The following is a 14,809-nucleotide window of genomic DNA, read 5'->3' as shown; positions in this document are numbered from 1 at the left end:
TTCGTTTGGTTATAATAATTTAGGTAATATTTAAATGGACTCATATTTGGTTGGTTGGTTGTGTTAGTCAGTTGTCTGGATGGTGTGTGGATTAGATGGATGAATAGTTGATTTTTAATTGGTTTGTATGTTTTAAGTTTAATAGTTGCTTGTTGGACTAATGTTGGTTATAGTATAGTAGATTGTATATTTTTATTTTGGTGTATTTTGATCAGTTAATTTATTTTGATGGATGATGGTTGATTTTATTTGTTTAAAATGTTTTTGGTTGTTTAATGATCGGTTTGTTTATCGGTTACTTGTATGATTTATTATTTGTTTGTTGGTCGATTAGATTGCCGATTGGATTGTCGATTGTGGATGAATGGTTCAATATGGTTTATTGGTTTGTTGATGCTTGCACGTGTTAATGGTTGGTTTGTTTGTTGCTTGCATGGACCAGGGAGTTGACTCCCTGCATGGACGAATGATTTGCTGATTAGTAGCTTTGTTAATAATGTTGACGATGAATGATCGACTGGTTTATTTTGTTGCTTAGATGGAAAATTATTTGTTGATATGTTGGTTGGTTGGATTGTCGGTTGCTTAGATTGATGATTGGTTGGTCGGGTTGTTGATTTATGGACAAACAGTTTGCTATACATTGAGTGTTGATTGGTTCGCCTATTTTTATTTTAATTTTATATATTTAGGCAAATTTCCAAGGATAACCATAAGCAAATTCAATCACTATCCTTCTTAAAGGTGGCAATCCGTTCACGAGACAAACATATACACACAATGCTCTACATAAACAAAGTCTTTATTACAAGTCTATTTCATGTTTGTCGATGCAAGATTGTATGATTTAGTTCACTGATTGATATTGCTGGATGAATGTTTTAGGTTGTTTCTGAAATACATGTTTTATTATCTCTTGTTTTGCTTTTGGCTTTTCATAGTGATTATTGTGTAATGAAAAGTACTTTTTGTTGACAAAAAAATAAAAAAATAAACGAAAAATAAAAAGTATGCCTAGTTATTCTTCTAATAACATTCCATTTTAAACGTGCCATGAATGATAGTTATGGAATGTCCAAATGGTTAAAGGATAGTTCTTACCAATCAATTGCCATTATATTTTACTATTTACAACTTACCAAAAAAACACACACACTACACACACAAACACTTACAAAACATCAGAAACTTTTTCAATATTACCCTTATTGCACAAAATGATAGCACTACACATTTTGAATACTACTGTATCGATAAAATACATGCTTCCTGTATTAAGTTCTAGATAACCAGTACCAGTATATTAGCATGATGATAAACGCAATGAATGTAATATTTCGGATTTTTAAAAAACCCTTAAGAAACCAATTGCCAAATATTAAATTATGTTCAATGTTTCATCCTTTTGAACATTATATATTTTACAAAATGTTGATGTTGATTTAAACAACTACATTTATTTTTTATAAGTTAAGTATAAACTGAGAGAACGGTGGATATACGATTCAACCTAATTATCGCCCATTTTCGCCTTTTGTTGTAAGTTCCTGAGTTACAGTAGGCCATCTAAATGTATTCATTGCGCTTGCTTTTGGGGCGATAAATGTCCCGATAATGAAATTTTTAAAATGAAATCTGTCTATACCTCTATCCGAAGCGAAAGCTTACTGTCGACAAATGACGATTGTCCTGGAGTTGTTTCTACGTTTTTGATTTACTTCCAAATCTTAACAATTCACGAACAAAAAAACTGTTGATATAAGAATCTCTTTCTAACTGGTAACAGGTTGTTTCTTGTATCGTTTCGCTTTTGAATAACAGTAACACAGGTATTTATTGAAATAGCCATGATAAGTTCGGCTTCGAATGTACAAAACAATCGGATTTACACACGAGTTTATATGAGAAAAAACTTGTAGAAATTGTCCAAGCGGGTGCAGTCCACTCCATAACAAAATCTTCACGTTGCTTGTATAAATCACCGTTTGGTAAAATATTTTATAGATGTAAGTTGGTATCCAACATATTCCAAATAAAATAGCGATCACGACAACAGTAAGCGCCAAGCTCTTTCGTCCTCGTTCGCGTCTCTGTCGGGACACGGAATCGTGATGAACGCTGTTCTCTTCGCGGCTACTCGGTCCTACAGCGGACATTTCACTGTAGTCTCGAACCAACTTTCTTGCCATCGATAAATAAAACGCAAGAGTGACTATTAAAGGAACTATTATCAATAGAATGGCTATACAAACTTCATAACCAATCCCATAAAGCGTCCCAACGGGCACCATTTCGCAAAACGATTCACCCATATGAGATTCCATCTTAGCAGAAATAAGAATTGGTATAGTGGAGATTATAGCAGAAACCCAGATGATTGGTACCACTATTTTCTTTATTTTCAATGCAGTCATTGTCGTATTCCTTGCTGTTGCAGAAGCAAAGTATCGTTCAGCACTTAGAGCAGCGATCGACAGAGAAGACACTGCTAACGTTAATACCATTACTGAGTTCATAACCTTACATGCAGCAAGATTGTTTAAAAAGCCTGGTATAATTGTATGAATGGCTTTAAACGGGATGTTAAAAAGAAGGAAAAAAAGATCTGCAACTGCAAGATTACATATCAAGGTATTATGTCTCGTCCGCATTGATTGGTTGGCCAGTATAATAACGCATAGAGTTCCATTTCCAATTACACCAATCACAAGGACTAGTATATCTGGTATAATTAGGATGATTTCCAACGTCGGAGCAGTGTAAGAAGAGTCAAATTCAGTTGTGTTATACATTGTGACTACCTACAAATATCAAAACAAAAGGTTTATTGTATTTTTGAAATATCAACATTTCCATTTAAAAACTGCAGATTTTCTATTGGAGGGATAGGATATTCGTAAAGTGACGTCACCGGTGAATTATTTTTGGGGGATTTTCAAATGGGGCTTCCCCCAAGAGAAAATTTATATTTTGTAACAATATACTTTGTAACACCGAGTGACTCCCAAAACATTCTAAAATAACAAAAAAATCGAAAATCCATTTCATTATTTTGTGAAATGAATTTCGAGAGCATTCGGTTAAAGTTTCAGTTGGGTAACGTTTCTCGACCTATGGGTTTCCGTCAAACTTAGGAATGCGCAGACAACATTACTTGAGCGGAAATTGAGCGTTACTTGTGAATTATGAAAGAGATGATAATGGGATAACAAAATATTTCAGCTCTAAGAATTAGATTGTATCTAATTTGTAAATGATGTTTGATCGAATAAACGTCGATCAATAATACTAACGCCATGTCAAAACTAATGATTTTAACTGCTCCTACACTAAAATAAAGCGTGACGAATAGTTATTAGCCAGTCCTGTTTATTAACAACAAAACATACTACATCGTCTTAAGCATTGTCACTTGCATGCTTTTTAAGGCATGGGCTTATCTACGCTCGTGTTGTTTTAAAATAGGAATGTTATTAGAACGTGACAAAGAAGCTAATGCCAGCATTAACGCAGCTACTGTGTACAACTATAAACATTTTAATAATTCTTAAAATTATTATTCCAAATAAAAATCTGAAACTACCATTCTCTGATTCAACATTAGGGACTTTTCTATTTGCATGTCTACTATTATTCGGCTAATAACCAATTACGTTTTTTGCATAAAATGCGCATGCGCAAGTCGACTGACACGAACCACAAACTTTCAGAACGTGTTCAGTGGCATTTTTCCGTTCGCTCTCTGACTGGGATTCATAAAATTTGCAAAAGTTGATCAAAATCATGGCGGAGAGTTATCCTTTTATTAATAATAGAACAATCCATACTCACCAATGCTTCTTGCCTCTTGATATTACTGCAGGTGTTTCATTGGGATAGCTATCTAATATATTATAGTATATTGCTGATAACGTCTAGCGGTGTGTGTGTTTACTTATGCTTATTAGAGATCAGGCATAGACATCTGCAAATATTAAATATTTATATATATATAACCAAGACATATATATATATATATATATGTCGTGGTTTAAAGATTCATACGGGTACATGTTTAGCCGTACATATGATTAACAACGTTAAACAAAAACACACCTTCGATTCTTGTAATTAGATTGGAAAATTGTGGGTCACATGATATTTAATGAAATGCACACCGACGTTAAATACAACGATTGATCAATTTTGTACGAAAATGGCTGCAGTTGCGTGCGCAAATTTTGTTGGTGTTTACCGACCGACGTAGTGAGCTATAGAGTCGCGTTTACACGCGACTTAAAATCAGGCCACGGCGAAAATTCAATAATGATTCGTGGAATAGGACGTGGAATCGTTGAAAAAAAAAATGTATCAGTTTCAGTTGCCTAGCCATTTGTCTGTATCGCTAGCCTACAGGATAGGACTAGGCCTAGCGATTTGTTTGTATCGCTAGCCTACAGGACTAGGGCTAGGCCTAGATTTGTTTGTATCGCTAGCCTACAGGATAGGACTAGGACTAGATTTGTTTTACAGTATAGGTGTGCTGTTAAACAAATAATAAATGTTTTATATTCGTGAAATGGTACAAATAACTTCATTCGATTAAAGATATTAATATTAGTTATATTTTCACTCGGAATTATTTTTACCATTTCACTCAAAAACACTAACTATTTGTATAATTAAACCATTTATTTATCCTAATATACCTAATTATAATTTATTGATTTGTGCATATAATGGAAATCCTAATTAAAGCCACGTTTCTATAGATGCAACGTACAGTTTCGGGTTCTGAATGTGAATTCACATCAAATTAATCCTCTACATTGATGTACGTTATCTTCTGATTGTACCTTACGAATAATATCTATTCTTTCACTTAACTTAATAGGTATAGGCCTATTTACGTATGGAAAATTGACAAATGCATTGCATAAAAGTATAATTTTCGCATGTCTTACATTTCGTGCTTGTTGTCCAAATACGTACAAGAAAACATACATAGAGGATGCATATTTTAAGATCTGTGCCAAAGCTCTGTCTACAGTATCACACTTTATGTGACAAAAAATGTGATGTGCCCATATATGGACATGATTATGTCATATCACTACTATCACTACCATATTGGGGCATATCAATACCATGTTTAGGCACATCACACTTTTATTTTTCTCAAACTAGTTTGATAGTGCAGACAGAACTTAAGCAGACGCGGTAAGCAGAGCCCATACTATCTTTTAGGCTAATGTGTGCCACTCGATTCTCAGTAGGCCCTACTGTATCTAGATTTCAACAGAATAATTAGTAATACAATATAACATGTATCTCCTAGTATCATCACCTAATCCTAATCCCAATCAACAGGCTCCACAAGTGATACAAGTGAGATGCTGTAGTACCAAATATTCCTTTGGTACTGAGCAAATATTGTAGTGTAAACGTAAAGTTATAGGCCTAGAGTGAATCTCACAAAGGTAACATTTAAAGTCATATTGGTTAGAATGTTGAAGTGATGAATAATCATGTTTTCTTTGTAAACGTTTTCCTCTACGAGGTTTAATCATAAACATGATTTAAGCATTGTTCACGATTTTGTAAATTGTTCGACGACAATCAATTTTACAATACCTTATGTTATTTATTTTGATAGTAAATCAAGCCAACAATGTGTTTATATTACAAGTAATGATGCATTGTCCAATGGTGTGTGATGTTGGAAAAGCAACCAATTATAATTGAAATATACATTCTTCTACCATATTCCATCAATATTCAGCAGTAATATATTGAAACAAAATCACGACCACTTACAGGAGCCTGCAGATTAATTAAGCCTGAGTGATTATAATTAAGTCGAGTAGCTTCTAATTTCACTTGTGTATGTTAAACTCTCTGATGTACTTCTCTACAAATCCCGTGCTCTAATAAGCCCAAGCCTACTAAACATAATTTATCATTACGGCTGCTACACACTCGGACGATAAAGATTGACCGAAAAAAAACCCACCTTTCTTACATAAAACGACATAAATTTTCATCCTAGAACTTATAGGTGACCATTTATGCTGCCTTTGATGGAAAAATATTTGTTATTCCAATTAATGACTTCATGATTAGTAAGAGCAATAATATCGTATAGATACAACGATGTTTTTGTTAAGATCATATGACGTCATTTTGATTTTTTTTTTAATTAAAAAAAATTATTTTAATCAACGGTTATACAATGAAAACTATTATAATTTTATTTGTTTTATGTAAGAAAATGTATGTTTATCTATTTATCGTCGCTCGTGTAGATTAGAAAAACATTCTCGAGTAGGACTACACTGTACACTGGATGTTGCAACAACTAACATATCTGGTCATCGCGTGTTGCATGGATACTACACGCGAGGTATGTTGAAGCCAGTGCCACCTCATCATCATCTTTTGTTTTGCCTAGGTTGTATATGCAACACTAACTTCTCTCTGTCCTAATAAAAAGCATTATTTTAATTCGTTATAGTCTTTGTAAATCTTCCCTGTAACTGAAGTCGCTGAAACGTATGTAATTACGACTTTAAACCGATCGTTATTTGTGAGTGCGATACGAGGTTTCCGACATGAAACACAGTTTGCACTGGTTGTTTCCATTATCTCCATCTCAAGCAGGTCGGATTTTGTTTTGTGTTTACGTGTTCTCGCCACGCTCCAATTCTTAACTTGTATCTGCCATGGTTTAAGTTGTCCGTATACATAATTATTGAATGAACTACTAAACTTATCAGAACTTATAATTTGTTTTGCATGCCATCGTCTTCTGCTTCATCAGCTTTATATCAACCATCTATATTCATATAACCAATGCGTATAATGTTATGCATTAGGTTATTATGATAACAGTGGCCTATTACATTCACCGGTGCTACATTTCCATTGGTATGAGACGAGTATACATTCTAATCAATAACAAAACATATACCATTCGCTGTCCACTGTAATTAAGGAAATAATTACCACGAAGTGTAACTCTAATTATGAGTAATGTTGCTAATTACTAAGTACTCCCATGCCCTCGTACGCTTAATTAACCATGGAGACGCTCCAGTAGTAATTAGATAATAGATTAGATTTCAAGAAAAAGTCTAGTTGCCAAAACCATCGATTAAAATGTACCTGGTGACATTGTAGAAGATTATTGACCGACTTGTTACATTATTTACCTTTTCGCTTATTTTTGTATCTCCATTGAGATCCAGCCACTGATACCCACAGCATTGTCATTTTTTTTCAATAATTTGCCTTTGGATTAATGAGAGAGATATATATATATATATATATATATATATATATATATATATATATATATATATATATATATATATATATTAATGATATATATATATATACTATTTTAAAAGTAGAATGTGGAGAATATTTTTATGAGTGGAGATATGCTTTCAACAAAGATGGATTGAAGGAAATAATGCACGTCATGGATTTGGTTTGTTATATACTTTATGCTTTTACATAACAACTATAACCAGTAGTCGAATGCACAAAACAGAACACGCAATCGATCAACTTTTAAGATGTTAACATAACTATTTAACCAAAAAATAGAAATATATGGATGAAAATAATGCACAGTATAATTATAATTGGTGGTTTATACTTTATTTTTTTAGGATGTCAGGACGATTTCATTAATTATTGATTTGATTTGATGTCGTCCTACTTTTATAGAATTACATGTTATATTTTATTATATCTTGTATTATTTGGAATTATTTAACTGGAAACCGACAGATAGACGCTTTGCTCACGGTGGTTTTTTTTATTATGAATCTCTATAATACTGTATATTTTTATTTCATTATGTTTTAGAGGAATACATTTATTTTAAAGTTAAAAAAAAAATAGACGCGAGCCAGTAAGCGAAGGTAATTATGATTATGTCTCGAAAGTCGGCGCCTTAGACTTCTATTTAGTTTAGGAGGAATTGTATATGCATTGATTGGAGAGTAATATCGCTGTTAGCGGGGATATAATTTTGTTTAAAAGTAGCATACGACTGATTTCAGTAAGAAGCTCTGCAACTCGGTACTTTCGATACAGAAACTCATGCACGCGTACCGTATCAAATGCAAATTCAAAACTGAATAAACCACGACATCATCAGCCACAAAAATCCGTTGGCCCTAGAGAAATATTATACTTAACCACAGAGACGCTATATTGCGAGCGTAAAATATAGACAAATCTATTCCATGATGTTTTGGATTTGTTTTGAATTTTCGAAAGACATTTTGAAATTGTTTATTGAATACCTTGAGTTAATGGGAAGGTTTAGTAACGAGCATTATGGGTAGATCGACGAGCATTATGGGTAGATCGACTGTTTCTGCTTCATTAATGTCGTTTATGACTGCGATAAACACCTGGATGTAAATTTGTTGATCTTCGTAAAGCATTCGACTCCGTTCATTTTCAATCCATGTAAGTTAGAAATGTTATTAATCCTGTACTCCTTAATGTGTTATGTTCCTATTTTCATAATAGATTTTTCAATCATTTTATCCGTCAAGCTCCTGTTGATTCACAGTTTTGTCATCATTTAAAAAACATTTTACTATATTTTAAAAACCTTAAGTAGGCCTATCTATGAAAAAAAAAGATTATTTAAGTGGGAGGTCGGTGAATTAGCTTTAACGGCTATTTTGCTAGCTATCTTGCCTCTCTGGAAGACTTGTCTCCCAATTGTCATAAAATTAAAAAAAAACATTGACAAAAAACCTAAATTAAAGAAAGTTATGTCGCTGATTATATTAAATTGAAGTATCTATTTCCTCAAAATGAAAAGAATAAAATAAGTATGAACATGATATTGGAGAAGCATTAAATCAAATGTTCGGATCGCTTCAACGATTACGACAAGCACAGACTATCCAGCAGCACCAGCGCCTATTGGTCAGTAGCAGCACCAGCGCCTATTGGTCAGTAGCAGCACCAGTGCCTATTGGTCAGGAACCTGCTTCTGTATAATAGTGAAGTATCAGTGATAATTAATTTGTCTGGAATTGAAAATGCATTAATAGGTTTCATGTGGGATGTCAACATGTTTATAAACAAACAATTGCAACTACAATGCGGTAACAATATAATAAATCTTGGATTTGGAGTTGTTTTTGGATGTTACTTCTTGTTGTATACACATTACCGACTAATCTATTTTGAAGTAGGTATTAGCAAATCTACCATAATGCATTAAATCACCCAAGTAATGTTCGTCGTATCCTGGTATTTATGTAGGTACTCTTTTAAACACGATTACGAAGTGTCATTTTATTCGGAATTTTTCAAGTAATTAATGCAATACTAATGATTCGTACTCTTAATTGTTTGTTTTCGATGTTGCTGAACCCAAGTAATGCATTATATAATATTATGTGAATTAATGTTTGTTATCTCTTAAGTAACAGCGAATGAAAAAAATGTAATTTAAAAAAAACACAAATGCTTTTCATATTTTTTTTTCATCTAATTGTGGACGCAAGTATGTATATTCAAATGTATATTCTCGGTTTTTATGGGTATATTAACAAAGGTTAACAAATGTCGAGAGAGTTAATTCCGCCATTTTGAATTATAAAGATAGTACAAATAAGAAATGATTTATTTACATTAGGCTACATGGAAATCAAACTTCAATCGTAAATTTGAATTTGCATTTTTTGTTTATTGATAAAGCTGCATTTGTAATGTGAATATTTAACTTTTAATACGTAACATATGTCTGTATCCGTAGGCCTAAATATAAAAAGACAATTTAAAATATAGGAATATTGAATAATAAATAGGTACAGTATACATAAATGTATGCATTAATTATTGATTGCATACACCATTATGGAAATAGAACTCAATAATGTTGCAGTATATTGCCGCTATACCTTGTAGCGATTATGTAATAAATTAGTTAAATATATTTTACACTATTTAAGGCTACTGTGCTTGAATAATTCTACCGACTATAAAGTTGTTTGCGGCGGAGTACACCTGATACACATCACAGACGATTCTCGACAAGCGACGTAAACACAGGCACATTTACACCACAACGATGTAGAACTAGCATGTCTTTAAGCCGATTTTCCACTAGGCGAATTTGTTCGCGCGAATCGAAGGCGTCAGCTAATACGCATGCGTAGAGAAGGATTTGGAAGACGTAAACATGAATACACATGCGTACAAGCTGGCGCGTTCGATTCGCGCGAACAAATTCGCCTAGTGGAAAATCGGCTTTAGGCCTATATTAACGAAATCTAACTTTGTGATGATCTCCCTTAATGCATGTATTTCATATATATATATATAAACAATCGACAGTGACGGGGTCTTCTGAATGGGAAGCTAATGCACTAGCCATTTAGAGAAAGTTTGTACTAGAAACAGCAGGGGCTGTATGGTTTCACTAAACATGATATCGCATCGTAGTTTGATAGTGATTAAAGGAAACACTTTTAAATTGTTACGAATTATTACAATGGTCGTCTCATCCGCATCAATTGATGATTTATATATTTATTATTATCATTATTATTATAATTAATATTATTATTATTATTTATGTATTTTGTCATGATCTTCATGAGTTCAGTTTTCTCAGTATCGTTCTCGTTACTGCTATCGTCACTTAGTTATTGAAAGTTGTTATCATTGTTTTTATCGACTCGTCATCACCATCGTTCAAAAGTTTTCCAATTTAACTGGCCGATTACACATATACCTATCCAGTCATAGTTACGAGGTTCACTCACACACCCACACACACATTTGAAAACCCCTCTGTAGCTACGTACTCTCTATCTATATAGGCTCTCTCAAATTATGATCACGTTGAACCCCTTTCCCCAATAATTCTATATAATTCGTCTTTATCGAAATATTTAAACGTATTCTATTTAAACATATAAGTTGCCATATTCGCAGCTGTAGGTTTACACCTTCACAATTCCTCTGAGCGACCGGCGGTCGAGTCTTCGCTTGACTAAATCTGGCCATATACACGGGGACGGGCACATTCGTTACCTTTCAAATGTACATTTCCCATGAGAAGAATTAAGGGATCCCCTATTTAAGAGAACATTATTTGGACCCATACAAATTGTCCCCTTAATAGCACCAGAAACTATTTAATAAGCGCTTCTTCTATTTTTGATAGTCCTATTGTTGTTTTTTAGTAATATTTATGTTTCATTGTATGTCTTTTTGCTGTTCTTTTAAAGGACCTCATTGGAAACAAGTCCGTAGAGGACTTTTATGAGTTATCCTTGGCATCCTTTCTTGTTTTATTCTTGGTTTTTTATATTTGCTATTTTTTGCTGTGATTTTTTATGTACTGATGCCGAAATAAATCAAATCAAAATCAAATCAAGTAGCCAATCAAGTAGCCAATGAGTGGTTAAGCGAGTGTCAAACATTACTATATTGCCCCTCGTTTATAAATTGTCCCCCTAAGGAGATATTTCTACAGTATTGTAGATACTATAATTACGCTATGATAACACAACTGTAAGTGTATACTTGCTATTTCATTTGTTGATTTCGTATCACGTAACTTTGGTAATTTCGTCCCATTAAACTGTAGCGTGATATCAAATTGGATATTTTCAAAGTCTCTTCCTAAAAAATGATCTAATGTTCTATAATAGTTCAATGTGGTACACCAACCAACCAACCAACCTGTTTACCGTCTTCGCTCTAACACTCTCCGCGTACACAATAATCTAAAAGGCCTTACAATACGTGACAAGAAAGACAATTTTTGTGTGCTTGACGAAATAAAATAATTGAATTGAATAGCCTTTCACCTGATTCAATATTCATTTAGTAATAGTAGTTGTGTTACAAAACAAATGATTGTTTGAGTAAATGAAATTAATCAATATTTTAGGAAATCTCCATAATACAGTGTCACATGTTAATAGCTTGTTAATCATAGATATAAAGGTTGGGCTTAGAATAAAATGAATGTCACACGTGGCTGGCTCTGTATTTATGAATTTGCAAATTATAACATGTACATTTTACTATTTAATAGAAAATTAAAACTGGGACAACCCGACTAGCTACTAGATACCAAAGTTATTTTCAAAATAAAATTTTGAAAAACTGCTACAATTTATATTGTTTCTCTCAATAATGCGATTCAGAAAATAATGCCGATCGAATAAAAGGGGCATTCACACATTTTCCGGATTTGGTGTAAACGCTGCTATTGTTTTAACGCTTTTCGATTTTATAACAAAACGGCGCCGTCTACCGTTCCGCGAAACGGAACAGGTGTGAATGCCCCTTAAAGCATGGTAGAACGTTGAAGCTAATGACTTAGATAATAAAAATGTACAGGTAATATAATTATTCACTAGGCTATACCAATAATTGAATATGAATCCATTGCCGAATACATTGTTGCCCTTACTGGCAATGCTATTGTTATTATAATAATTACTATTATTATGAACATTAGTTAGTCCTAGTATTCAAAGCTGTTGTTTCTATTAAAATATTGATCTACTATGATCACAAAACATTTTAAATCTACATTTTATTTCATACTACTTTTCACTTTAGGCTTACATTTTGAAAGAAAGGGTAATTAGATCGTAATATTAATCTTCATTAGGTTTATGCATATTCTTTAAACAAAATCACCCACAGTTTTTAAGTTTTGGCTGGTTTCTATTTCAACATAATAATAATAATGTTATTTAAAAAAATGCGTTTCAGTCTAATTTTTTATTTGAATATTAGAATAATGAAAAGATCATATTATAATTATTCTACTGCATGCAGTTACTACAGTAACTAGCCGATAATATGTTTTACTACAATGACGTATGATGCGGTAGTCATTGGAAGGTGTGTATAATTTCAGGAAAAACTTGCTAAATAAAATGGCATAAACAGAATAAATAGGAAACAAGACGTTACTGCAGTAATGTTGACGTAGTCCCTAAGAACATTTGTAATGTCAACAGGCATTATTATGTTGATATAACATCATGAATATTTTACACATAAGCTAAATAGGTACAACTGAATGTGAAATCGTGCGTCAATATTAACCAACATTACATGTTGTACTAATTATAAACTCCCCTTTAAATCAAACATTTTAGAAAAGGCAAAACAAAATGATGATCAGAAACTTGTCTTTTTTATTCTTATGTCAAAAAAGATCAAGACTTAACCGATGCTAACTGGAGTACTTTGATCCCCAGTTAGCGGAGATAGTGGTGTATCCCATTCTCCGTTTTAGGTGCTAGCTTTGTGTTTTTGTCTCTTTATTCTCTTCCTTTTGGTTTCCACTCTTTCTATTCATTGTAGATCGCATAGAGACATTGTTTATAAAAATCGATCTATACTGTGGTTGGCCAGTAAGCTATAAAATTGAATAATATGCAAAGATGTATATGCAGCTATTAACTGTCGTGAATTAAATTCCGTAAATTTAATGCAATCTCGATTTTGTTAAAGAATAAATTAAGACACTCGAAAATAATATACGGTAAATAATTGGGATCGATCAAATAATTGAATTACTTATTTATGGAAATTGAAAGGCTGCGAAAGATACAGTGATTGTGAAATACACTGTTGACAGAACACTGATAGTGTTGACAGAAGAAATCGATAAAGTGAGGTATTCAGTACTGTCAAATATGGTATAACATCAATTTTTCAAGTAGAACCAGTATCGGTTTATTCCACCATATCAAATTAATAATAACAATTTAAAATAAAATCTTGTAAAATGTTTGCTAGTTCTATTGTTATGCTTTTAGGAATGTTAAAAAGTACAAACATAGTCATAAGTAAAACTTAAATACTGCATTCTCTAAAAGATAGAATATAAAAACAAACCCCAATAGTATTATCATTATTAACCGACTGTGTTAACATGCCACTAACATTCCTAGAACCTGAATGATGAAATTATTTTTTTTCAATCTAAAACGAATTATTATGGTACTAAGTAAAAATGATCTTACTCACCATTTACCTAAACATGTTAAACCCTTATCACAATCTGTTCTAAGATTTTCTCAATGATCAATCCATTTATATCGGCACACAAGGTTTTCTATTCTGACCGTTGAGGGCCTGGTATGATTTTGTTGCCATAGCTAGAAATTATAGACAGTCAATGTAAAGTGCAAATAAATAAATGTATCAATGACAGTCAACATTCCGATCATCGCTGTAAGTTTTACTCAGCTAATTTGTCAGTCAAGCCGCTCAGAATCATTTAAAGTGTGTTGGGTTATCCAATTTGAGTCAATTTGTTCAGAATCAGTCCGTTTGTTCATGTTTATGTCAGATGTGTCAAGGTTATCAATGAGTGTGTTTCAAAGTTAGTCGTTAGTCAAATTGTCAGCCGCGTCATTTAAAATGTTGTGTTCGGTTCGGCTCTTGGTCAGGTGTGTTGTGTTTTTCAGCCATTTTGTTTAGCCGAGTTATTCACTCAGTTATTCAGCCTTTGTTGTGTTCAACCACCTTGTTAGTCGAGTCAATCAATTTGTCAGCCGTTTTTTTGTTCTTGGTTAGCTAATTCCTCTGTAGTTTCAAGTAATTCCGAGTCACTCGTTGAACCAAAATTTTAGTCATATAGTTGTTTAGGTTCGTATACTACAAGGTATTGTATTTTAGATAATATTCCTGCTGCTTATTGGTTCAAGTTTTACTCAAAAGAAAACAATTACAAAGGCTTATTTTGATTCAATTTTACATTGAATTAAATATGATATTAGATAAAATATGATATTGAAAATTGTAC

General features: G+C 32.7%; 1 protein-coding gene across 1 annotated transcript; it reads right to left on the bottom strand.

Annotated features, from left to right (window-relative positions):
• Nucleotides 1-434: 434 nt before the first annotated feature.
• Nucleotides 435-14,051, bottom strand: LOC140054574 (neuropeptide CCHamide-1 receptor-like). Its single transcript, XM_072099618.1, has 3 exons — nucleotides 14,029-14,051; nucleotides 3,832-3,964; nucleotides 435-2,801 (listed from the first exon to the last, which is right to left on the bottom strand). Exon 3 carries the CDS (start codon nucleotides 2,790-2,792, stop codon nucleotides 1,773-1,775), a length of 1,020 nt encoding a protein of 339 aa, XP_071955719.1. The 5' UTR covers nucleotides 2,793-2,801; nucleotides 3,832-3,964; nucleotides 14,029-14,051; the 3' UTR covers nucleotides 435-1,772.
• Between the last annotated feature and the right edge of the window lie 758 nt (nucleotides 14,052-14,809).

The sequence above is a fragment of the Antedon mediterranea genome, chromosome 1 (genome assembly GCF_964355755.1).
Source record: "Antedon mediterranea chromosome 1, ecAntMedi1.1, whole genome shotgun sequence".
NCBI classification, from domain to species: domain Eukaryota; kingdom Metazoa; phylum Echinodermata; class Crinoidea; order Comatulida; family Antedonidae; genus Antedon; species Antedon mediterranea.
This window is presented reverse-complemented; position numbering and strand designations above follow the sequence as displayed.

Coding starts and splice junctions, on each gene's coding strand:
- LOC140054574 (XM_072099618.1), bottom strand. CDS start 2,792: ATGTATAACACAACTGAATTTGACTCTTCTTACACTGCTCCGACGTTG.